Genomic DNA, 26,419 nt, shown 5'->3' on the forward strand with positions numbered 1-26,419 from the left:
GCTTCCTTGATCTGATTGGGTCCAATGATCAATATGTTCAATTTAAGTTTATCCACCAGCTACACTACACTCCTGCCAGGTTGGCCCGTATGGGTCTGATTTCCAGTGCTTCCTGTCCTCGGTGTGACTCCATGGAGGCCGACTACTTACACATGTTTTGGTCATGCCCTGTTGTAACATCGTACTGGAGGGAATTGTTTTCCTTTTTTGGGGACACTCTGCACTTCCCGGTTCCTCTCACCCCGGAGGCCGGATTGCTGGGGGTGCATAATGACTCTATACCTACAACGCATGCTCGGACTCTGATACGAATAATTTTGTTCTATGCTAGGAAACGGATATTGTTACAATGGAAGAGTGCGTCCGCCCCGGACATTCAAATGTTGTATCGTATGGTGAATAAGGTTTTACCCATATTTAAATGCATATATAAAGGCAGGGCCTGCCCCAAAAAGTTTGGCAAGATCTGGCAACCCTGGCTGGATATTGCAGACTCTTTCTGGAAGGATACCCCACTTTCTCAGCCATAGAAGGGTTAGGGGGGGTGAGGCTCTGGGTGCTCTGTCGATCGTCGGGAAGGTGGGAGGCGGACAGTCTGGGTGTGGGAGGGGGGGGGCTGGGTCGGGTGGATGCTTGAGGGTGGGTGTGTGTGTGTTGGGGGTATGGTTTGGTACCTATCAGGTAACTCCACGAGCGGAGGATAACTATTACATGCGGCCACGTTTGGTCCGCATGGGGTACCTGAAAGTAACGGGTTTTCCGGTTCCTCCGTTGAGGGACCGGGGCAATTTTCCTGAGGGTGGGAAGTACAGTAGTGGGATGTGGGTTGGTTGCATTTTTCTTACCATGATATGCATGTATTGTACCAATTACTGTGCCTTTCCTTTTTGATCAAAGTACCTGTACTTGTAAAAAACTAATAAACAATGTTTTAAAAAAAAAAAAATCCGGTATACACCATCAGTTTTTTTTTTTTTGGTTCAACCCAGCGGGGGCTGAATAAAAAAAAAATGAAGAGCTCGGGAGGAAGTCCTGTAACAATTTGATGTTAATACAGCACTCTCCTCGCTGATACATTGTGTTCTGACAGATGGACGCCCCCTGCCAGAACAAACCAGTCAGTACTCTCTGCCATTGGCTGAGAGCGCTGATCGGATGCCGATTGGCAGGCCTTTTTTGGTCGTGCCATACACACCGGCCGAATGTCGGCTAGGTTTTTTTTATTATATTTTTCTAATTTTCCTTACTATTTAACTAGGCCTTATTAGTTAAATTCTTAAAAAAATAAGGGCACCGAACCCCAGTGATTTCTTTCATGCTGTTCATGTAAATCTCCGCCTGTCAAAAAGGTCACCTAGATGTGCTTTAGTTCTTCTTTTCTAATAAGTTTATGATTTCTAGATGGCAGGTTAGGAAGACATTCCCCAAAAAAAATTTCATATTGGCATTACATGATAAAAATATAGTCTGTGAAATGTTCTTATGTCCCAAAGATGTTCATTTCACAATGAACATTCTTCTTGTAAAATTTGCCTTTAGTAAATAAACGTTTTGAATAGACATTTTTTTTTTAAATCTGGCGCCCTTTAACTAGTTGCCGACCAGCCGCCGTCGCTTTACAGCGGCAGGTCGGCTCCCCTGCGCGAGAGCCCGTAGCTATACGTAGGCTGTCGCGCAGGCCACTAGGGGCACGTGCGGGCGCCGCCGGAGGAGTAAACACACAGCTCCCGGTCCTGTCAGGGAGAAAAATGCTGATCTTCTGTTCATACAATGTATGAACAGAAGATCAGTCATTTCCCCATGCCAGTCCACCCCCTCCTTCAGTTGGAACACACCCAAGGAACATACTTAACCCCTTCCCCGCACCCTAGTGTTAACCCCTTCACTGCCAGTGGCATTTTTATAGTAATCAATGCATTTTTATAGCACTGATCACTATAAAAATGCCAATGGTCCCAAAAATGTGTCAAAAGTGTCCGCCATAATGTCGCAGTACCAAACGAGAAAAAAAAAAAAAAAAAAAATTTGCTGATCGCCGCCATTACTAGTAAAAAAATTAATAAAAATGCCATAAAAATACCCCCTATTTTGTAAACGCTATAACTTTTGCGCAAACCAATCAATAAACGCTTATTGTGATTTTTTTTTTTTTAGAAAAATATGTAGAAGAATACGTATCAGCCTAAACTGAGGGAAAAAAAAAAATTTTATAAATATTTTTCGGGGATATTTATTATAGCAAAAAGTAAAATATTCATTTTTTTCAAAATTGTCGCTCTATTTTTGTTTATAGCGCAAAAACTAAAAACCGCAGAGGTGATCAAATACCACCAAAAGAAAGCTCTATTTGTGGGGAAAAAAGGACGCCAATTTTGTTTTGGAGCCACGTCGCACGACCGCGCAATTGTCAGTTAAAGCGACGCAGTGCCGAATCGCAAAAAGTGCTCTGGTCTTTGACCAGCAATATGGTTTCGGGGGTTAAGTGGTTAAGGCTCCAGTAAACCGGAAGCGATGTCATAACATTGCTACCAGGTTACTAGATTCCGGCTTTGTTCGGGTCTCCAGGCAGCTGGCTGGCGTGCCAGCTGGTCGCTCGGTCCTACCGGTGGGACAGGAGAGCCCGGGCAAGCCATGGAAGGCTGTGGGGCCACATCTGTTGATATTACAAGAAAGCAAACAAAAAAAAAAACAGTACCAGGGTAATGCCTGCCAGGCATCACCCTGGTATAACCACTTGAAGCAGAAAGTCACATATATGCATTACGTCGGCGTGAAGGGGTTAGTAAACAAAGTGCTGAAGTGCTCCAAAAAACCTCATGCTGTGAAGTGTTGCACACACCCCTTTTGTACCCTTACTCACCAGAGAAAATGGACCCCCTGCTGGTGTGCATGAGGGTCTAACACGCTTAGTTCTGGTGAGGGGGTTTATAGTAGATCTTTTCCATCTTCCTAGATGACTGGTGATGCGACGTGTTTAGCTGCCAATATTGACATCACTCATACAGTAGTTCACCAGAATCAATAGAGGGGCAGAACCCATAGTATAGTTAGTTTTGCTTATTCAATAAAAAAAATAAAGTATAAAAACCACACTTACAATGTGCAAGAGGGATAATCGCTAGTCGCAAAAGGCACAGATGGAGTACACTAGAAGAGTTCTCTCCTTCTATTGATAATAATTTTTAGCTTTCTTTCTGCCAGTGCTGCATTCTAACCACTTTCTGAACGAGCCTTTTTCTGACATTAATTAATTAATTAATCTGTATTTTTTTGCTAGATAATTACTTGGCGGTCATTGATTTTTTTTATGTCACATGCCCAGTGGATTTTTAAACACAATTTTCATTTTTAAATACACTTAAAAAAAAAAATCATAATAAATACCCAAATTTTTCGTATAATATGAAATATGATGTTATGCCGAGTAAATAGATACTTAACATGTCATTATTTAAACTTGCACTCGCTGGTGGAATGGTACCAAACTACAGTACTTAAAAATCTCCATAGGCGACGTTTTAAAAATTTTTACATTTGAAAGTCAGCACCTACAAAAAGTGTAGCTGCTGACTTTAAATACAGACACTCCCCTGTTCCAAGGTCCAGTGATGCGGCCGTCCTTTCCCCCCTCCTCTCTGCGGCGCCGACATTGCAAGTGTGGGCGAGCACTGTGCGTTGTGAACGGCCGAGCAATCTTCTGGGGCCTGTGACATGTCCCAGAAGATTGCAATGAGGGAGGGGGGGAGAGGTTAACTTCCGCTCGGCGGAACCACTGCACACAGAGGGGGACCAGGTATTCAATACTCGTGGTATGCTTTGAATTCTTTTTTTTACAGGCAGAGCTTTTTAAATTAAATTAGCGACAGTCGTGTTAAGAAGAGCATTCTGATTAGGGTTGTACTGATACCACTTTTTTAGGACCGAGTACAAGTACCGATACTTTTTTTCAAGTACTCGCCGATACCGATACTTTTTTTTTTAAATATGTCCCCAAATGCAGCCATGTCCCCCCACAAATGCAGCCATGTCCCCCCCCATATATGCAGCCATGTCCCCCCCACCTACATGCTGCCGCGCCGCCGCTTGGTTAATACGGGCGGGGAACATTACAGCTTTCATTTGAATAGCTGTAGTATTTCGCGGTGCGCTGCGTATAGACACTCCCCCTTGCTCGGGATTGGACAGTTCACCCGAGCAAGGGGGAAACACTACATCTATTCAAATGAAAGCTGTAATGTTCCCCGCCCATATTAACCAATCGGCAGCGGGGATGCGGCGTAGCGGTGGGCCGAGTATCGGATGAGGCATCGGGGGCATTTGCGGGAGTACAAATACTCGGAATCGGTCCCGATACCGATACTAGTATCGATATCGGGACAACCCTAGTTCTGATATTTCCAATTAGGTGCCAAAACCCTTTAAATATGTAACTATGAATTATATGGGCTATGACAAGTATGTACACAATGCTTACCATCTGTTTTTCATCATGTATAATAAAATAAAAAGGAACTGCACATTCAAGAAACCCCATTCCTTCCTTTCTTACCCCTCTCGGATAACCCTCTCAGTCTCCGTGGCTACATGGTAGTAGCTAATGACGTGGTCCAGACAGGAAAGGGTACGCTCCACATTTTCCTGTAGGCGCTGCAGTGTCTCTGTCTGCTTGTGCACTGGGATGATAGAATTCTCCAACTTCATTAATCGGCTCTCAAAGGAAGAAAGGATGGACACCTGGAAGATAGACACAAGAGGCTCTAGCAAAGCCCATATCATTCACTATGAACCACCTCCCATTCCTTGCCTCATACTCACCATGTTATTGGTTAGCTGATCACTCTTATCTAGACTCTCTTTGATGAATGTCAACATTTCTTCCTCCTGAAAGAAAAAAAAAAAAGTAAATCAGTGGTCACCAACCTCATAGACATAGGGCCAGATTCAAATAGCCCGGCGTAAATTTGTGCGGGCGTAGCGTATCTCCGATACGCTACGCCGCCGTAACTTAGTGAGGCAGGTTCTGTATTCAGAAAGAACCTGCGCCCTAAGTTAAGGCGGCGTAGCGTATGTGGTCCGGCGTAAGCCCGCAGAATTCAAATTATCCATGTAGTGGGCGTGTTGTATGGTAATGAAGGCTGACCCCACGTATTTGACGTTTTTGACTAACGGCGCATTCGCCGTCCGTGAACGTAACCCAGTGCGCATGCTCCAAATTAACCCGCAAAAAGCCAATGCTTTCGACGCGAACGTAAATTACGCACAGCCCTATTCGCGAACGACTTACGCAAACGACGTAATCGACGGAAAATTCGACGCTGACCCGACGTCCATAATTAACATAGGATACGCCTCATATAGCAGGGGTAACTTTATGCCGGAAAAAGCCCAACGTAAACGACGTAAAAAAATGCGCCGGGCGTACGTACGTTTCTGAATCGGCGTATCTACCTAATTTGCATATTCCTCACGTAAATCGACGGAAGCGCCACCTAGCGGCCAGCGTAAATATACAACTAAGATACGACGGCGTAAGAGACTTACGCCAGTCGGATCTTAGCAAAATTCCGGCGTATCTTGTTTTCTGAATACAGAAAAAAGATACGCCGGAGCATCCTAGAAGTTACGCGGCGTATCAATAGATACGCCAGCGTAACTTCTTTCTGAATCTGGCCCATTTTGTATTGCCTGCCGCCCTTTAAAGTAACATGAAGGCTGTCAATGTTGACCCCAAAAACTAGAACACTATTAACTGAAGTGTCAACTATCATCTTTTGGGGCTCATTCACACTTGCAGTTGGGATAGAGGGTGAGTGACGGTAAAAGGCCATAGGGGTGCCACATTTTTGCAGCCCCCCCAAAAGTGCTCCCTTTTCAGCTGCAGAAGCATTGGCGAGGGGTACACACAGGAAATATACCCCCTGTTGAACATGACCCATTTAAATGAATAGGGATGCTAGGCAAGTGCTCTGAGGAGCAATCTAAACATAACTTTCTCTTCAGAAACCAAAAATAGTGTGCACAGGCCCTAAGGCACAGTGCAACTTAAGAGAGGCATCTAGCTGGATATCTGCAAACCTTGTACAACTGTCAGGCCTACTAACAGTAGAGCCGACATGACCCTCACTAATGGTGTAGCCATTAGTGAGGTGTAGGGGGTGGTCTCCACTACTGGGGTGGATATTTGATATTCCTGCATCTGGGCTTTAAAGGGTTAGTTCACTTTTTCTTTTAAATAAATAAAAAATGCTAATGCAGATAGGGGTAGTCTGTAAATAAGAACAAACTGTGCAGCTCTATCTAAATTTAAATATAACTACACCTTCATTTAAATGATGTAAAAATTGTGAAGTCCATGTATAGATCCCACACGAGAATAACGTCCTTAGTGAGTACAGGAAAGGTTCCTCTCCACAAGCATGCAGACACACTATGCACTCACCAGACTTAATTGTCCCCTTTTACAGGGAGTCAAAATACTCATATGGGAAAATCCAAGATGTCATACATGAGGTCACAGGAATGAATCCAAACCGTAGCTGTCATCCATTCCGTGAGAGAGAGTGTGTGTGTGTGTGTGTGTGTGTGTGGCATATTCAAAGCTCCAGTTTTGCCATATAGAGAGGGAGAGGAAATAACACTCTCATGGTGCAGTATTTAAAATAATTTATTTAACCACTTCCCACCTGGCCTATAGCAGAATAACGGCCGGGCAGTAGTTCTGTTATTCTGACAGGACGTCCTTCAGGATAACATGCCGATGAGCGCCCGCTGCATCTCCGACCGTGGATAAGAAGCCTGTCTCCTTACCACGTGATCAGCTGTGACCAATCACAGCAGCGTGAACCAGGAAGTGCTGGTAAATGGCTTTCCTCGGTTCACACTGACAGGGAGAGCCGATCAGCACATTGATTATAAGCGCAGCCCCCATCAGAGGTGCCCATCAGCTGCCAATCAGTGCCCCATCAGTAACGCCTGTCAGTGCCCAAAGTGCCAATCGGTGCCCCATCAGTAATGCCTGTCAGTGCCCTTCAGATACCAATCAGTAATGCCTATCAGTAGCTTTTAATCAGTGCCGCATATCAGTGTATCCCATCAGTGCCACATATCAGTGTACATCAATTCTACATATCAGTGCCTCCTCATCAGTGCACATCAATTCTACATATCAGTGCTGCCTCATCAGTGCCCATTATTGCAGCCTCAACAGTGCCCGTCAGTAGGGTTGTCCCGATACCACTTTTTTAAGACCGAGTACAAGTACCGATACTTTTTTTCAAGTACTCGCCGATACCGATTATCAATACTTTTTAATGTCATGTGACATTCATTTTTTTTATTATTATTTATTTATTTTTTTAGCACTGTGGGGGGCTTGGGTGAGATTTCAGGGGTCTTAACAGACCCCTGACATCTCACCTTTGAGACAGAAAAAGGGACTAGGGACACAGATTCCCCAGTCCCTTTCTCTGCAGCCTCAGCTAAAATGAATGGACAGGAGACAGAAGCCCCTCTCCATTCATAAACTGAAGCATCGTAATCACAGGTTACGATGTTTCAGTTATATGAATGGACAGAGTCAGTGATCATCACTGATTCTGTTTATTCAGAACAGGTAGGAGCCAGATTTAGTGGCTCCTACCTCCGCTCTCCATCCTGACGAGGACAGAGAGAGTGGAGCAGGACATGGAGGGGAAACAGAGCGCAGAAGGGGACAGCAGCAGGAGGGGGGACACGCAGCATGGAGGGGGACGCAGAGTGCCGACAGCAGCATTTTTTTCTTTCTTTTTAGTCCTGTTGTGGGGGGGGGGGGCTTTGGTGAGATTTCAGGGTTCTTAAGAGAGACCGATCAAATTGCATTAAAAAAGTCGCAGCCTACTGGCAGCCATGGCACCAATCAGTGCAATGCCAAATTTGCGGCGCCATACCAATTTAAGAAGTAGTTTCTGCACTACTTTTGGTGATTTTGGGTGCGACATGAAGCTGCACAGATCTCTCACATGCGGCTTTGAAATCGTGCGTTTTCAGATAAAGTTGCACAATTTCACAGGCCGCATTCAATGTGAATGAGGGCTTTGCCCCACTTAGCAACGCCCTAGGAGTATTCCAGTCAGGATTCAGGTGGTATGTAAATGGCCTGCACCTATAGGAAAGGGAATCCTTCACCTATAGTCAGAGCTGCACAGTTATCTACAAACACCCCTTAGCTGCAAAGGTAGTTTTTTTGTAAAATTTAACTAACCCTTTAAAAGTCACTTATTTGAAATGTTCTAATGGTCAAAATGTCATTGGATAGAGTTCATCTTTAAAGCGGAGGTCCATCCTCAGTGAGGGAATCAGGAAGTGAAGCGTTGCGGCTTCACTGCCTGGTTCCCTACTACGCATGCGCAAGCCATCCTCACTCTCTCCTGGGACCAGTGTGTTTCCCAGGAGACAGCGGCGTGACAGGTATCTGCACCCCCTCCCCCCCGAAAGGTGCCAAATGTGACACCGGAGGGGGGAGGGTTGCAAAAAGCGGAAGTTCCATTTTTGGGTGGAACTCTGCTTTAAAGTAAACCTTCTGAGATAGAGGTATATAGGCAGTTACTGCTTCTGGACTAAGGATGAGCTCCGGCGTGTTCGCATAGAACACGTGCAGAGCCCGCCAGGAAGTCGGCACCCGCGCTGCGCTAATCACAGCCAGGCAGACATTGTCCGATGCTCGGCTGCAGAGATCGTGAAATGTCTGCCTGGCTGTGATTAGCGCAGCGCGGGTGCCAACTTCCTGGCGGGCTCTGCACGTGTTCTATGAGAACACGCCGGAGCTCATCCTTATTCTGGACAGTCTACTTTCCCATCATGCTGATCCTCTGGCTTCAATCCTTTCTCAGTCACTGACCTATACTATTAGAGAAGTGAATGAGCTGAGGTGTGTTTGGACCAGGATCCCATCCCACCAGGAAGCTGTCACTTGTACGGGCCAATCATCTGCGCCCGGGGGAATTCCCCACCCCCCACATCTTGGTGTGTATACATGCAGCAACGGGGTGGAGAATACCATGACCGTAGATCAGGGCTAGGCAACCTGGGGCCCTCCAGCTGTTGCAGAACTACAAGTCCCATTATGCCTCTGGGAGTAATTGTAACAGCCAGCCTTGTAATGCCTCATGGGAAATGTAGTTCCACAACAATTGGAGGGCCCAGGGTGCCTACTCCTGCCATAGATGATTGGCACATACAGGTAACCACTTCCCGGTAGGATCTCACATGTAGGGTTAGATCCTGGGTCCAAACACATCCCAGATCATTCCTTGTCTGTGCTCCAAATCAGGTCAGACAGTAATAAAGCCCAGGGATCAGCATGACATTCAGACAATTCAGAAGGAGATTCCAGCTATGGCAGCACTCAGGATTTACTAATGACATGTATTCATCCCAGGAGAAATATTCCATCCATGTCTGCCTGGTACAAAGCCCTGTCCACAGGTTTCCTCCCCCTGAGGGATAAACGGGACACAACCTGCTTCAGCTTCCCTTCTATCTCCTTCTTCCGGCCCGAGGTCTCCTCGTTCGGGATCATTCTTCTGGTAAATCGTGCAGACAATAATACCAACACCGGCTATGGAATGGATCCCTCTCCACCCTTCCTGGCAGCTCCAGCGTCAGATGTCAACAAGCTTCACTTCCGCCCAAAGGTCACCTCCCACTTCCGTCTGCATAAGGTCCTCCATGTTGGTGGTGGCGAAGGCTGGGAGCGGCCGCCATATTGGTCGAGGCGGTATAGGTGTAATGTGGGGATACTTCGTGCAGATGACAGCGGGCAGTATATACGGATATACACAGACAGAGCGCTCTCCTCATGAGTCAGGCGCGGTTATTATATATGAGGACAGAGCTCTCAATACATCTGAGGGGAATGAAAAGTTGTCATTGCTGGAGATATGTAGTTTCCTTGAATTGCAGTGAAATTCATGAGATTTCAGTGATAACATTATATACATTATAATTATATATATATTTTAGCAGACATCCTAGGGAATAAAGTGACGGTCATTGCAACTTTTTATCTCGCATGGTATTTGCGTAATAATTTTTCAAACGCCTTTTTTTTTTTTTTTACGGTTTCGTGAATTAACTACTTCACTACTGGGCACTTAAACCCCCTTCCTGGCCAGATAAATTTTCAGCGCTGACGCGTTTTGAATGACAATTGCGCGGTCATACAACACTGTACCCAAATTATATTTTTATAATTTTTCCCCACAAATAGAGCTTTCTTTGGTGGTATTTGATCATCTCTGCGATTTTTTTTTTTTTTTTTTTTTGCGCTATAAACAAAAAAAGACAGAACATTTTGAAAAAAAACACAATATTTTTTACTTTTTGTTATAATAATATCCCAATTTTTATTTTTATTTTTTAAATATGTTTTCCTTGGTTTAGGCCGATACGTATTCTTCTACATATTTTTGTTAAAATAAAATCGCAATAAGCGTATATTGATTGGTTTGCGCAAAAGTTATATCGCCTACAAAATAGGGGATAGATTTATGATTTATTTTTTACTAGTAATGGCGGCGATCTGCGATTTTTTTTGTCAGGCCTGCAATATTGCGGCGGACATATCGGACACTTTTGACACAATTTTGGGACCATTCACATTTATACAGCGATCCATGCTATAAAAATGCACTAATCTATATATATAAAACTCAACGTGTGTGTGTGTATGTATGTTCCAGCATCACGTCCAAACGGCTAAAGATATTAACATGAAACTTGGCACACATGTTACTTATATGTCAGCAACAAACATAGGATAGGTGGTTTAATCCTTACCCACCCCCATTTGCCATGGTCTGGGTTTTCCTTTAAAGTCCCATTCAACTCTATGGGAAATACATGTTACTTCATAACTTCCAAACGGCTGTAGATATTTCCATAACACTTGGTCACATGTTATTTATATGTCCACTTAAACTATAGGATAGTTAATTTATCCCTTAACTACCCCCATTTGTGAGGGTCGGGGTTTTTGTTTAAAGTCCCATGCAAATCAATGGGAAATGTATGTTCCCACATAACTTCTGTACGCCTGGAGATATTTCAATAATACCTGGTACACATATTACTTATATGCCAAATAAAAATATATGACAGTTAAATTAACCCTTACCTACACCCTTATATAAAAGATGGGTATATTTATATTACTATGATTTTCCTCCCCAAAAGGTTGAGATAGGAAGACCGGGCAACGCCGGGTATTCAGCTAGTTACTGTATAAATGTGACTGGCAGGGAAGGGGATAACACTAGGGGGCAGGGCCGCCATCAGGGGGGTACAGGCAGTACACCTGTAAGGGGCCCGGATCTCCCCATGGGCCCAGATGGCAACCCCCTTAAAAAAAAAAAATTACAACCCCCCTTTTTTTATAAAAAAAAACTTATATATATATATATATATATATATATATATATATATATATATATAAAATGTTGTTGTTATTATTATTATCAAAGGACCTAGAGGTCCCCAGGGCCCCGGATGGCAACCCACCTTTTTTTTATAAAAAAAAATGTTTTTTTTTGTATTTTATTTATTTTCTATTTATTTCATATATATATATATATATATATATATATATATATATATATATATATATATTTAAGGGCTCAGAGGTCCCCAGGGCCCCATGTGGCAAACCCTTTTTTATTTTATTTTTTATAAATGTTTATTTTTTTTATTTTTGTTTATATATATTTTTTTATTTAATTAAATTAAAGGGCCCAGAGGTCCCCAGGGCCCTGGATGGCAACCCCCCCCCCTTTTTTTTTAATAAATGTTTATATTTTTTATATATTTTTTTTATTTTTTTTTTATTAAAGGGCCCAGAGGTTTCTTTTTTTTATTTTTATTAAAGGGCACAAAGGTCCCGCATGGCAACCCCCCTTTTTTTGTAATTTATTTTTATAAAAAAAAAAGAAATATTAAAGGGCCCAGAGGTCCCCAGGGCCCCGGATGGCTACACCCCTTTTTTTATATATATTTTTCTTGCTAAGGGCCCCCCCCGCTTCTCAATTCGCGGCAGCATCCCCCCCCCCACGGTTCTCTGCTCCAGGGGGCCCTTGCCTGAAGCTGTGTAAGGGGCCCCATAATTCCTGATGGCGGCCCTGCTAGGGGGTGAGGAAGGGGTTAAATGTATTCCCTGGGTGTGATTCTAACTGTGTGTGGAGGGGGACTGACTGGGGTAGGTGACCGATCTGTGTCCCTATGTACAAGGGACACAGATCGGTCTCCTCTCTCCCTGACAGGATGTGGAGCTCTGTGTTTACACACAGAGCTCCAGGTCACCGCCGATCGCAGGTACCTGGCAGACATCGCGGCTGCCAGGCACGCGCATCGGCATCTCAGTGATGCGCCGGGTGCAGTGTTTCCCCGCTGCGTGCCCCCAGTGGCGCGCGGGGAATGCACATAAAAGGACGTCCACCCGGCAGTTGAGAGCCGCGCTGTGGACGTCTTTCGTCTATAGCGCGGCTCTCAAGTGGTTAAAAAACAACAAAACAGTAAAGTCAGCCCAATGTTTTTGTATAATGTGAAAGATGATGTTACGCCGAGTAAATAGATACCTAACTTGTTACGATTTAAAATTACCTAGGGGGGGGGGGTGTCTGTGTTTTGTGGAGGGTGGGTGTCCTATTCATATACCTCGGTCCTCCTGCGGGGGAATCGAGCTTGTTTTGTTACCAGTACATGCCGTTATTGGGGTTCTTTTAATGGGGAATGATCTGGGTAGGTCCACCTATTATTTATAGGGGACCAGTTTTTATGTCCTATATATGTTTTTGATATAGCTTACAGCTTTAATAAAATTAGTAGTTAACTCTTTAGGGTGTGCAGCGGTCTGTTTATTTTTTATTTTTGGTCAGTCATTAGACAATGGCCCGGGTCCCAAGTAGTTAAATATGTTATTATTATTATTATTATTATTATATATTTGATATGTTAATCCTATATGATTACACTATATTATATTATTATTATTATTATTATTCATTGATACAATATGTTTCATATATCCATGGACTACCCTTTAGGATTGTGACATCAAATCAATTAGTTAGATACATTATTATATATATTAGCATACTCAATGACATGCCTCATGCAAAGTCCCAGCTCTATTTCTTTTTCTCTACAATATATTAAGGGATGGAGGCATGCCATTGCTATATTAAGGTTGAGGCAGGTCCCATCTGTTTTTACTTCTATAAACATCTCTTCTGATCTGGTATTAGTAGCAGTACAGTACAATACATGCGGCTGAGACCTTCTCTCTCTCTCTCTCTCTCTCTCTCCACTTCCTCCTTTCAGGATCTTTCCCAACAACCTCTGAGTCAGGAAATGATATACATAATTTTACATTACAGTGTGACACTAGCAGCTGACAATAGAGGGCAGAGGATGCCTACACAAGAACTTAAAGCGGTTGTAAACCCGCATCAAATTTTTTTATTTTTTTTCTCCTGCAAGGCAAAAGACATAATGAGCTAATATGCACCGCATATTAGCTCATTATGAAATACTTACCTCGGAAACGAGGTGTGTAGAACTTACCTGGTTCACGCCGAGCGAGAAATCATCTTGACTCGGCGTATCTTCCGGGTATCGCCGCTCCAGCGCTGTGATTGGCTGGAGCGGCGATGACGTCACTCCCGCGCGTGCGCGCGTGAGATTTAAATTCGGCAAGGTCCGGCGGCTGCCGGTCCTTTAGCCGAGGATCCCCCCTGCGCATGCACAGACACAGATCGGTCTCCTCTCTCCCTGACAGGATGTGGAGCTCTGTGTTTACACACAGAGCTCCAGGTCACCGCCGATCGCAGGTACCTGGCAGACATCGCGGCTGCCAGGCACGCGCATCGGCATCTCAGTGATGCGCCGGGTGCAGTTTTTCCCCCCGCTGCGTGCCCCCAGTGGCGCGCGGGGAATGCACATAAAAGGACGTCCACCCGGCAGTTGAGAGCCGCGCTGTGGACGTCTTTCGTCTATAGCGCGGCTCTCAAGTGGTTAAAAAACAACAAAACAGTAAAGTCAGCCCAATGTTTTTGTATAATGTGAAAGATGATGTTACGCCGAGTAAATAGATACCTAACTTGTTACGATTTAAAATTACCTAGGGGGGGGGGTGTCTGTGTTTTGTGGAGGGTGGGTGTCCTATTCATATACCTCGGTCCTCCTGCGGGGGAATCGAGCTTGTTTTGTTACCAGTACATGCCGTTATTGGGGTTCTTTTAATGGGGAATGATCTGGGTAGGTCCACCTATTATTTATAGGGGACCAGTTTTTATGTCCTATATATGTTTTTGATATAGCTTACAGCTTTAATAAAATTAGTAGTTAACTCTTTAGGGTGTGCAGCGGTCTGTTTATTTTTTATTTTTGGTCAGTCATTAGACAATGGCCCGGGTCCCAAGTAGTTAAATATGTTATTATTATTATTATTATTATTATATATTTGATATGTTAATCCTATATGATTACACTATATTATATTATTATTATTATTATTATTCATTGATACAATATGTTTCATATATCCATGGACTACCCTTTAGGATTGTGACATCAAATCAATTAGTTAGATACATTATTATATATATTAGCATACTCAATGACATGCCTCATGCAAAGTCCCAGCTCTATTTCTTTTTCTCTACAATATATTAAGGGATGGAGGCATGCCATTGCTATATTAAGGTTGAGGCAGGTCCCATCTGTTTTTACTTCTATAAACATCTCTTCTGATCTGGTATTAGTAGCAGTACAGTACAATACATGCGGCTGAGACCTTCTCTCTCTCTCCACTTCCTCCTTTCAGGATCTTTCCCAACAACCTCTGAGTCAGGAAATGATATACATAATTTTACATTACAGTGTGACACTAGCAGCTGACAATAGAGGGCAGAGGATGCCTACACAAGAACTTAAAGCGGTTGTAAACCCGCATCAAATTTTTTTATTTTTTTTCTCCTGCAAGGCAAAAGACATAATGAGCTAATATGCACCGCATATTAGCTCATTATGAAATACTTACCTCGGAAACGAGGTGTGTAGAACTTACCTGGTTCACGCCGAGCGAGAAATCATCTTGACTCGGCGTATCTTCCGGGTATCGCCGCTCCAGCGCTGTGATTGGCTGGAGCGGCGATGACGTCACTCCCGCGCGTGCGCGCGTGAGATTTAAATTCGGCAAGGTCCGGCGGCTGCCGGTCCTTTAGCCGAGGATCCCCCCTGCGCATGCGCCGCTGCAATCAGCGGCGCATTGCGAGGGGAATATCTCCTAAACCGTGCAGGTTTAGGAGATATTCTTTATACCTACAGGTAAGCCTTATTATAGGCTTACCTGTAAGTAAAAGTAAAAAAAGTGGGTTTACAACCACTTTAAGCCATGTGGGGGCCCACGGCAAAAACAAATTTTGTCTCATTCCCAGAGTTCAGCTTTAAAGGGGAACAAAAGTCTAAAAAAACAGGCAGGCTCTTTATTGCAGAAGAGGCATGCAATGTCTTATCTCCAATAAAATATGCCTACCTGCCTGCTTGCAGTCTTTTGTAGAATATACACTGAGCTGCGCATATGCAGTCCGGTCTGCATACTGGCATAGTGGCTGTGATGATTGCAATCCTGCACAGGCACGCAGGGCCACCATCAGGGGGGTACAGGCAGTACACCTGTAAGGGGCCTGGAGGCCCACAGGGCCCCAGATGGCAACCCGCTTTTTTTTTTTTTTTTTTTTATAAACAAAAATTTTTTTTTAATATACTTTTTATTTTTTATTAAAGGGTCAATTTCTTTTTTTTAGAGGTCCCCAGGGCCCCGGATGACAACCACCCCCCCCCTTTTTTTTTTTTTTTATAAAAAAAATATATTTTATTTAATATATTTTTCTTTTATTTTTTATTAAAGGGCCAATTTTTTTTATTTTTTTAGGGGTCCGGAGGTCCCCAGGGGCCCAGAGATCCCCAGGGCCCCAGATGACAACCCCCCCCCCTTTTTTTTATAAAAAAAAAACTTTTTTTATACCGTATATTTTTTTATTTCTTTTATTTTTTATTTTTATATATATATTATTATTAAAGGGCCCATAGGTCCCCAGGGCCCTGGATGGCAACCCCCCCCCTTTTTTTTTATATATATAAAATATAATATATATATAATTTTTTTTTTGTATTAAAGGGCTCAGAGGTCCCCAGGGCCCCATGTGGCAAACCCCCTTTTTTTATTTTTTTATAAATGTTTATTTTTTATTTTTGTTTATATATATATATATATATATATATATATATATATATATATATATATATTTTTTTTTAAAGGGCCCAGAGGTCCCCAGGGTCCTGGATGGAAACTACCCTTTTTTTTATAAATGTTTATTTATTTTTTATATATATATTTGTTTTTATTTATTTTTTTATTAAAGGGGCCAGAGGTTTATTTTTTTTTTTTTATTAAAGGGCCCAGAGGTCCCGGATGGCAACCCCCCTTTTTTTGTAATTTCTTTTCATAAAAAATAATAATTTGTATATATATATATATATATATATATGACCCAGATGGCAACTCCCCTTTTTAAAAAATATATATATATATTTCCTATTTCTTCTTTTTTCATTATTAAACAGCCCAGAGGTCCGCAAGGCCCTAGATGGCCACCCCCCTTTTTTTTATATATATTTTTCTTTATTTCTACTTTTTTTTGTAAAGGTCCCCCCGGCTTCCTAATTCGCGGCAGCCCCCCCCCCCCCGCTTCTCAATTTCAGGTGGCAGCACCCCCCCCCCCCGGTTCTCTGCTCCAGGGGGCCCATGTGTAAGGGGCCCCATAATTCCTGATGGCGGCCCTGCAGGCACGTGAGTGTTGTCATCCCTCACCAGCCAACCTAGATGGCTGTAGACCAGCACCAAGGAGAAGCCAGGGAGAAGATCCTGCTGAGGGACCATTAAATCAGAGGTAAGTATTTCAGGTTTTAGTTCCACTTTATGTATACAGTATACTCAAGATAACACAGATTAAATATAAAATTCTGAAAAGCAAGGATTTTTTGGACAGGGGGAGATTTACTAAAACTGGTATACTCAGAATTTGGTACAACTGTGCATGGTAGCCAATCAGCTTCTAACTTAATCTTTGACAATAAAGCCTTGAAGCCTATTCATTTCCATGCAGAGCTGCACCAGATTTTGCACTCACCAGTTTCATTAACTCTCCCCCAATGAGTTGATCCATGTTCAAGGCATGGCATTTAAAGGACAAATGTAATCACAATGTGCTGTACATGGATTACCACTAGGTGGTGCAGTAGACCTTCTTGTGTTTTGTACTTTTGTCCATTCACCTGTTTTATTATAGCTGGTGGCTAAATTCTGACCTAACACTTGCAAAATGAAAGATGATTGCTGTGCACTTTACATATTACCTATGTTCCTTAAACTTCTTAACTGAAAATTGGTAGCTTTGTTGGTTGCTTGGAAAAGAGCTGGATGCATTCCTAAATGCATAAAATATCACTGGATATCAGTGTATAGGTAATAACAGCGATTGCTGATCCAGGGAATATCCAATTGCCATAGGAGAGGGATCAGGAAGCATTTTATCTGTTGTTGGAGCAAATTGGATCATAATTTATAGGGTTTTTATTTTCTATTGGTTGAGCTGAATGTGTTTTTTTTTAACCCAGCTACATAGTTAGGTAGCTTTGAATGGGGAATGAAGGGTTACAACCTGTGCCAGTTGTTTATTACCATTCGTATCCCCAACAGGAAGAGTCCCCCTTCCTACTTGTCCTGGTGTCTATCATCACTGGGATTGAAAAATGAAGGAAATTACAAACTTTTGGGTGGCACTGGTCACTGGAACCAGGATAGACAACTGCCTAAGACTGGAGTTTCACTCACTTTAAACAGATATCCTCACTTCCTGTTGTGTCTCTGAGTCAGGACATTCAGGAAGTAAGGGAAAATCTAATCAATAGGACACAGACAGCCGAAAGACAGTATGAGAGCTTAGCATTGATAAAATGTGATCCAGTTTGGACCAATGTAACTACTATGCATATACCATACATGTGGGATCCCAGTGGACAGTGGCGGCTGGTGCTCGAGATTTTTGGGGGGGCGCAAACGGAAAAAAAAAAAAAACAATTGCAGCCTCACTGTGCCCATGAAATGCAGCCACTGTGCCCATCAAATGCAGCCACTGGGCCCATCAAATGCAGCCACTGTGCCATCAATTGTCACCACTGTGCCATGCCATCAAACGCAGCCACTGTGCCATGCCAACAAACGTAGCCACTGCGCCATCAATTGTCACCACTGTGCCATGCCATCAAACGCAGCCACTGTGCCATCAATTGTCACCACTGTGCAATGCCAAATGCAGCCACTGTGCCATGCCATCAAACGCAGCCACTGTGCCATCAATTGTCACCACTGTGCCATGCCATCAAACGCAGCCACTGTGCCATCAATTGTCACCACTGTGCCATGCCATCAAATGCAGTCACTGTGCCATGCCATCAAACGCAGCCACTGTGCCATCAATTATAACCACTGTGCCATGCCATAAAACGCAGTCATTGTGCCATGCCATCAAACACAGCCACTGTGCCATCAATTGTCACCACTGTGCCATGCCATCAAACGCAGTCACTGTGCCAGGCCATCAAACACAGCCACTGTGCCATCAATTGTCACCACTGTGCCATGCCATCAAACGCAGTCACTGTGCCATCCCATCAAACACAGCCACTGTGCCATCAATTGTCATCACTGTGCCATCAAACGCAGCCACTGTGCCATGCCATTAAACGCAGCCACTATGCCAATTGTCGCCGCTGTGCCCTTTGTCGCCACTGTGCCCTTTAATTGTCGCCACTGTGCTCACTGTCACCACTGTGCCCATTGTCGCCACTGTGCCCATTGTTGCCACTGTGCCCATTTTCACCGCTGTGCCCTGTAAAATGCCCCGCCCGGCACTTACCTTTCTGGGGTCCTCGATGACGCTTCGGCCAATCAGGTTACCGGTAACCAGAACCGGTGAACCTGATTGGCTGAGACGCCTGTCAGTCTTATCTAAGAAACGCACCCCCCGTACGTCCCTTAAATAAGTTTCCGGAAGCCAAATACAGCCTGAGGGCTGTACTCGGAAAGCCTATCAGAGCTACTGGCTCTGATAGGCACTTCCACACAGCCAACCAGCTGCCGTTATTCAGGTGGCCAGCGCTCGCCATCCGGCCATCTGAATAGTCGGCGGCAGCGGCAACAATAACATGCAATGCATGAATCTATGTTTTTGTAATCAGTGGCGGTGCGAGAGCCAGAGGGGGCGGCGCTCCCGCGCCCTCTATAGACCCACTGCCACTGGAAATTACTGTAGTGATCTCAACAAGCTTATGGGTCCCATGCCCCTTCCCCCTCTTTCCTGGTTTGCTGGGCTGCACAGCAGATGAGTCATAGTTGTTAAGGATGTGGTGGGTGCCAACTCCTTAACGACCAGTTATTCACTGGTTATTAAGGACGCTGTTGGGCCCTTAGCAACCAGCTATTTCCTGGTTGCTAAGGATGCTGCAGTTGCTGGCTCCTTGACAACCAACTAAAGTGAACTACATTCTTTACCTATTGCATGCCTGGACCACCACTTATTTAACACATGCATGTATTTATTTATTTCCTTTAGTGAATTGTCTATTTTATGCAGTATTTACCAAGCATTTTTGCTTTTTGAGATACATATTTTAAAAGTCATAGTAAATGGACATTTTCAGCATCGCATTTGATATGTGGTAAAAATGTGTCACATGACCCAAATTCTGCATGCAATATGCTTTAGTGAATGAAGCCCCAAATCCTGGTGCTAATCCTTCTTTTCTGATGAATTTTCTCCTAAGGATAGGGTGACCAGACATCCCCAGCTTCCGGGGACAGTCCCCGGATTGAGGACACTGTCCCCGGCTTTGTCCCCAGATTGGATTTGAACAGGGGCTCAGGCAATTTCAAAGACAGTCAGTGCAGAATAAGAAATACAATTCTGAATTACACCCCCCCGCTCCTACTAGTTTAGGGGGGTTGTATTTTTTCCATTATCTGTGCCCCTTTCTGATGATCACGTGCTGGTGAGAGCGGAGGGAATATTTCTTCAGTTTTGGGTGCATGCCCATTCAGCTCCGCTCGCATGTTCTTCTGCCTTGGATCAAGTCCTGGCCAGCCACCTGCTTATCTCCTTGCCTTCCATGGTGGAGTATTCTTCCTCCGCTCCCCACCCAGTAGTAGCTGGGGCCCGGAGAGTAAGACTTGAAAGGCTGTGAGGCGGGCAGGCGGTAACTGGCAGAGAGCCGCTGATTGCCGCCAATACTAGTAAAAAAAAATGTCCCCGGATTTTATTTTGAAAACTCTGGTCACCTTACCTAAGGATCACCATACATGTTACAATCTGACCATATAATGTTTGTACAATCAACATTTGATTTACCAAATCTAATATGAGGGCCTACCTAATCTATCCAATCACTTTCTATTCAATCGAAGCTGATGGTAGATATAATGGTGGCCAAACACACTTTAATAAATGGTCAACTTCTTTTCTGTTCAGTCTCACTGAATAGGAATAATCGATCAATAGTCAAAAACCCATTTGAATGGCACACACAGGGAAAAAGATTTCAATCAAAAGATGGAAGATACAATTGTAAGTTATCGATCACATCTCTGTTCTCCCCATGTAATCTCATAGTCTAAGCGAGTGAGCTCCTATGTTAAGAATCCAGCAGGCCCCCCCAAATCATACCAGGCCACATGTCCTCAGCATGGGGGGTGCAATGCGCCTTGTCCCCATGTTGATGAGGACAAGGGCCTCTGCCCCACAACCCTGGCCTGCTGGTTGTGGGGGTGTGTGGGGTGACTTATCAGAATCTGGAAGGCCCCCCATGTGAATGATTATCATGTAGTACTCCTACTCATTCACTGAAACAAAATTGGCAAAGTAAAAGAAAACAGAGACATTTTTTGCCGATTCCTTTATTTAAAAAGGCACCCCCCAAAAAAATGTTCCCCCAAGTAATTCCAGTGTCAATCACAATGACCACCAGCCACCAATCTGCAAGAAAAAAAAAAGCCTGGTTTGCATCTGACGCTTGGCTCCTGTCAACTAACAGCTCCACTGCTAAATTACCTAAGGGGGGGGGGGGCTAGCCAGGGACATCACCAGGTGACCCCGTCCCTTGCGATGTCATCGACCCAGCAAGCCACAGTCAATGATGTCACAAGGGGCAGTGCGACTTGGTGGGGTCGGCGGCCGCTCAACTGCTCCCCCTTAAACTGTATGGCAATGGACAGGGGTGTAAACATGCCCTGACCACAATGCTTTGCAGCTGTGGCAAGAATTAACCCCCCCTCTGTCGAGTTTTGTAGGCAGTACTGCCCATCAAATGTAGCCCATTTTAGTTAATTGGGCCACATGGCAAACGTCTCACAACTTTGTGTAATATGCACATGGTGGTATGGGCCTTTAGGGCTTAAAACATGTGGTAACACCTCCTCCCCACCTGTCAAATGTCCTCTGAAAAGCGATTTATCTCAGATCTTAGAGGGCCAACAGTAGTGTCATTGAGCCCTTAATCTGTTAACTCAAGCTGGGTCAGGGCCCATTCATAAAAGCAAGAGGTTTACAGTAACACACATTTACTTACATTGGTGGGCTGTGATGTGCTCATTTATTATTATAATTAATAGGCTACCATAGCACCATGCACATTAACGTGTGTGTTAAATGCATCACAGAAGCTCAACCTTGGGGAAAATCGGCCCTTAAGCCACCCCTACATAGATCGAAATTCAGCAGGGACAAGACAAATTTCAATCCATGTTTTGCCTAGCTAGTTGTACACAAGTTGACCTATCGACCGCCTTGTGTACAACCATCCTGTTGTTTCCCCCCCCCCCCCCCCAAACGATCAGTGCCATTAGCTATACCGGGCAACACTGATCATTTTATTTCCCCACTGGCATAAAACAATAGTACTGCGAGAAGCAGTGGCGGTGCGTCCATAGGGACGCAGGAGCGCCGCCCCCTCTGGCACGCTCACAGCCAGTAAAATATACAGATTCATACACTGTTGAATCTGTATATTTTCGCCGCTGCCACCCACTATTCAGCTGGCCGGATGTTGAGCGCCGGTCAGCTGAATAGCGGCAGCTGACTGGCTGTGTGGAAGTGCCTATCAGGGCCAGCGGCCCTGATAGGCTGTCCGAGTACAGCCCTGAGGCTGTAGTCGGCTTCCGGAAGCTCATCCTCGGGACGTACCGGCCGTACGCCCGAGGATAAGACTGACAGGCGTCTCAGCCAATCAGGTAACCTGATTGGCTGAAGCGTCATCGAGGGCGGGACGAGGGACATCGAGGGACGTTGAAGCCATAAAGGTAAGTGCCAGGGGGGGTACTGGGCATGGTGGCTACAAGTGGGGGCATAGTGGCTACAAGTGGGGGCACAGTGGCAACAATTGGGGGCACAGTGGCTACAATTGGGGGCACAGTGGTGACAATTGGGGGCACAGTGGTGACAATTGGGGGCACAGTGGCAACAATTGGGGGCACAGTGGCGACAATTGGGGGCACAGTGGCTGTGTTTGATGGCAAAGTGGTGACAATTGATGGCACAGTAGCTGCGTTTGCTGGTATGGCACAGTGGCTGTGTTTTGATGGCATGGCACGGTGGCTGCGTTTTGATGGCATGGCACAGTGGCTGCGTTTTAAAGCATTGGCACAGTGGCTGCGTTTTGATGGCACGGTGGCTGCGTTTTGATGGCACGGTGGCTGCGTTTTGATGGCATGGCACGGTGGCTGTGTTTTGATGGCATGGCACGGTGGCTGCGTTTTGATGGCACAGTGGTTGCGTTTTGATGGCACAGTGACTGCATTTGATGGCATGGCACAGTGGTGACAATTGGTACAGTGAGGCTGCAATTGTTTTTTTTTTTTTTTTTCGTTTGCGCCCCCCCAAAAATTTTGAGCACCAGCCGCCACTGGCGAGAAGGATTCCCCCAGCTTCAGAGTGCATATCTTACAACTTTTTGAGATAGGAATGAGGGACACTTTTCAGCAAAAGTGTGTAGGCATGCCTCCTTAACCACTTGAGACCCGCGCTATTGACAAAAGACGTCAACAGCACGGCTCTCAAGTGCCAAGTGGACGTCTTTGGACGTCTTTTAAAGTGCATTACCCGCGCGCGCCTCTGGGGGGCGCGCAGCGGGTAAACACTGTCCCGGCGCATCGCTGAAGTGCCGATGCGTGTGCCTGGCGGCCGCGATGTCCGCCGGGTACACGCGATCGTCGGTAACACAGCAGGGACGTGGAGCTCTGTGTGTAAACACAGAGCTCCACGTGCTGTCAGAGGAGAGAGGAGACCGATCTGTGTCTCTTGTACATAGGGACACAGCATCGGTCACCTCCCCCAGTCACCCCCCTCCCCCCACACAGTTAGAACACACCCAGGATACACATTTAACCCCTTCCTCACCCCCTAGTGTTAACCCCTTCTCTGACAGTCACATTTAAACAGTAATTAGTGCATTTTTATAGCACCGATCGCTGTATAAATGTGAATGGTCCCAAATTTGTGTCAAAAGTGTCCGATACGTCCGCCGCAATATTGCAGTGCCAATAAAAATCGCAGATCGCCGCCATTACTAGTAAAAAAAAAAAAAAAAAAAAAATCATAATTCTGTTCCCCATTTTGTAGGCGCTATAACTTTTGCGCAAACCAGTCGCTTATTGCGACTTTTTTTTCTTTACAAAAATACGTCGAAAAATACGTATCGGCCTTAACTGAGAAAAAAATAGTTTTTTTAAAAAAAAATTGGGATATTTATTATAGCAACAAGTAAAAAATATATATATTTTTTTTAAATTGTCGCTCTTTTTTTGTTTATAGCGCAAAAAATAAAAACCGTAGAGGTGATCAAATACCACCAAAATAAAGCTCTATTTGTGGGGGAAAAAGGACGTCAATTTTGTTTGGGAGTCACGTCACACGACCGCGCAAAATGTCAGTTAAAGTGACGCAGTGCCGGAAGCTGAAATTTCGCCTGGGCACGAAGGGGGTTTATGTGCCCAGTAAGCAAGTGTTTAAAGGAGAATTGTATTAAATTCAGCATAGTGACTAAAGATAAGTCACAAGGGGGGTTAGGGGCACCGGATTTAAGAAAATATCATTATGCGACTGTAGTCTTACTGATTGGGCCAAATATAACACAGAAAAGAGGTGGGTACACCTGGAAATCACAATGAGTAAAGTAGCATTGGGAAAATTATCTGGGTCCTGGCATACAGTACAGAGGGATTAACTTAGAAATTCACTATATCACGAGACACGCACTAAAACTTTGGGATCAATTGCACAAAAAAAACAAATGGGTTTATAATTTTTTTCTCTGGTTGAGTCTGAAGTGGAAAAAAATAAAAAAAAAGGAGAATTGTACACAAAAAAAATCAAGATTGGTTAAACCCACAAGTGCTTTTTTTTACCACTACTATTCCTTTATATTGGCTTTTGGAATTTACAAATGCAACCATTTAGAAATCAGATGAAAGGTTGAGCACTGGGAAACACTTTTTGATAGATAAAAAATGCTTTTTATATACAACTATATAGATCAGACCAAAATGAGGGACAGAGGGACATTTCTCCAAATCAGAGACAGTCCCTCGAAATCAGGGACTGTTGGGAGCTATGGCAGAGTGTGGTGATGGGGGAATCTGCACATTTTATTTTCAATCGACCTGCTGATTGAACGAGAAAAAAAAATTATGATGTATGGCTTGCCTCACAGTGCCACATCCTATTAATAAAAAATAAAAAAAGACAGAATATGAAAATATATTATTTTATGCCTTTTTCACAGTGAAAATTTCAAAAAAGCCATATTGACAATACAGAATGTTCATTGTAGAATAAACTTCCTCTGGGATGAATTGATTAGGTTGCTCAGCGGTGGGCAATACACATTCCGAGTTTCATTCTTGCGCTAGGTTTTACAGATTAACAATTCGCTGTGATGTGAAACTCCAATCAGCACTCCATTACCTGTATACACAAGAATTCAGGTTGGTGCACTCGTGTCACTTTGTGGAATTAAAGCAGAAATCCTTCACACCTAATAGAAGGCAGGTGATCTGTCCCATTATTAGTATACTGCCAGTCCATTTGCACTCAATGCTCTGTCATTCTGACAACAAAGGGAATTTAATGAAACAAAAGCAATTCTGGAATTCAGTAGCTGGGTATACTTTGTGAGATTGTAATTACAAAGTGAGCCTTTTGGCACCTCCAACCTCTCTAAGTAAATTCTGGATTGTGTTTAACAAACTTATTTCCTCATTATTAACATCAATGTCAAACATCATGTGTATGCTCCTGTTATACCTCGTGTCCATATCCTCTTAATTTTGGCCCGGATTCAGATACGAGTTACGACGGCGTATCTCCAGATACGCCGTCGTAACTCTGAGTGTGCGGGGTCGTATCTATGCGCCTGATTCTTAGAATCAGTTACGCATAGATTTCCCTAAGATCTGACCGGCGTAAGTCTCTTACGCCGTCGTATCTTAGTTGCATATTTACGCTGGACGCTAGGTGGCGCTTTCGTATATTTACTCGTAGAATATGTAAATTAGGTAGATACGCCGATTTAGAAACGTGCGTCCGCCTGGCGCATTTTTTTACGTCGTTTACGTGAGGCCTCATACACACGACGGGACATGTCCGATGAAAACGGTCCGCGGACCGTTTTCATCGGACATGTCCGCTACCGGATTTTGGTCTGATGGCTGTACACACCAGCAGACCAAATTTCTCGCGGACAGCGAACGCGGTGACGTGGCCGTGCCGTCGCCGCAACGTGCGTGACCCTGGAAGGTCAATGCTTCCACGCATGCGTCGAATCACTTTGACGCATGCGAGGGCTTTCGGCCGAGCGGACATGTCCGGTGAGTCGTACAGACGACCAAACATGTCTGACGGACAGGCTTCCAGCGGACATGTTTCTTAGCATGCTAAGAAACATTTGTCCGCTGGAAACCTGTCCGATCCGCCAGAAAATTGTCCGGTCGGCCCTACACACGACCGAACATGTCTGCTGAAACTGGTCCGACGGACCAGTTTCAGCAGACATGTTCGGTCGTGTGTACGAGGCCTAAGGCTTTTTCCGGCGTAAAGTTACCTCTGCTCTATGAGCCGTAGCCAATGTTAAGTATGGACGTCGGGCCAGTGTCAAATTTTGTGTCGTTTGCGTAAGTCGTTCGCGAATAGGGCTTTGCGTAAGTTACGCTCACGTCGAAACCAATGAGGCTTTGCGGCGTAATTTGGAGCACGCGCACTGGGATACGTCCATGGACGGC

General features: G+C 44.4%; 1 protein-coding gene across 11 annotated transcripts in view; it reads right to left on the minus strand.

Moving 5' to 3' along the window:
- LOC120918448 (exocyst complex component 7-like) overlaps positions 1–9,663 on the minus strand; it is a 93,974-nt gene extending 84,311 nt beyond the window's left edge. For all 11 annotated transcript variants that reach the window (XM_040330024.1, XM_040330020.1, XM_040330022.1 and 8 more), the window contains exons 1-3: positions 9,497–9,663; positions 4,816–4,881; positions 4,550–4,734 (exon numbers count right to left, since the gene is read on the minus strand). In XM_040330024.1, coding sequence (XP_040185958.1) covers positions 4,550–4,734; positions 4,816–4,881; positions 9,497–9,556 — 311 coding nt within the window. In that variant the 5' untranslated portion in view covers positions 9,557–9,663. The remainder of the gene's footprint in view (positions 1–4,549; positions 4,735–4,815; positions 4,882–9,496) is intronic.
- Between the last annotated feature and the right edge of the window lie 16,756 nt (positions 9,664–26,419).

Source organism: Rana temporaria, chromosome 12, assembly GCF_905171775.1.
Source record: "Rana temporaria chromosome 12, aRanTem1.1, whole genome shotgun sequence".
Classification (NCBI taxonomy): Eukaryota; Metazoa; Chordata; class Amphibia; order Anura; family Ranidae; genus Rana; species Rana temporaria.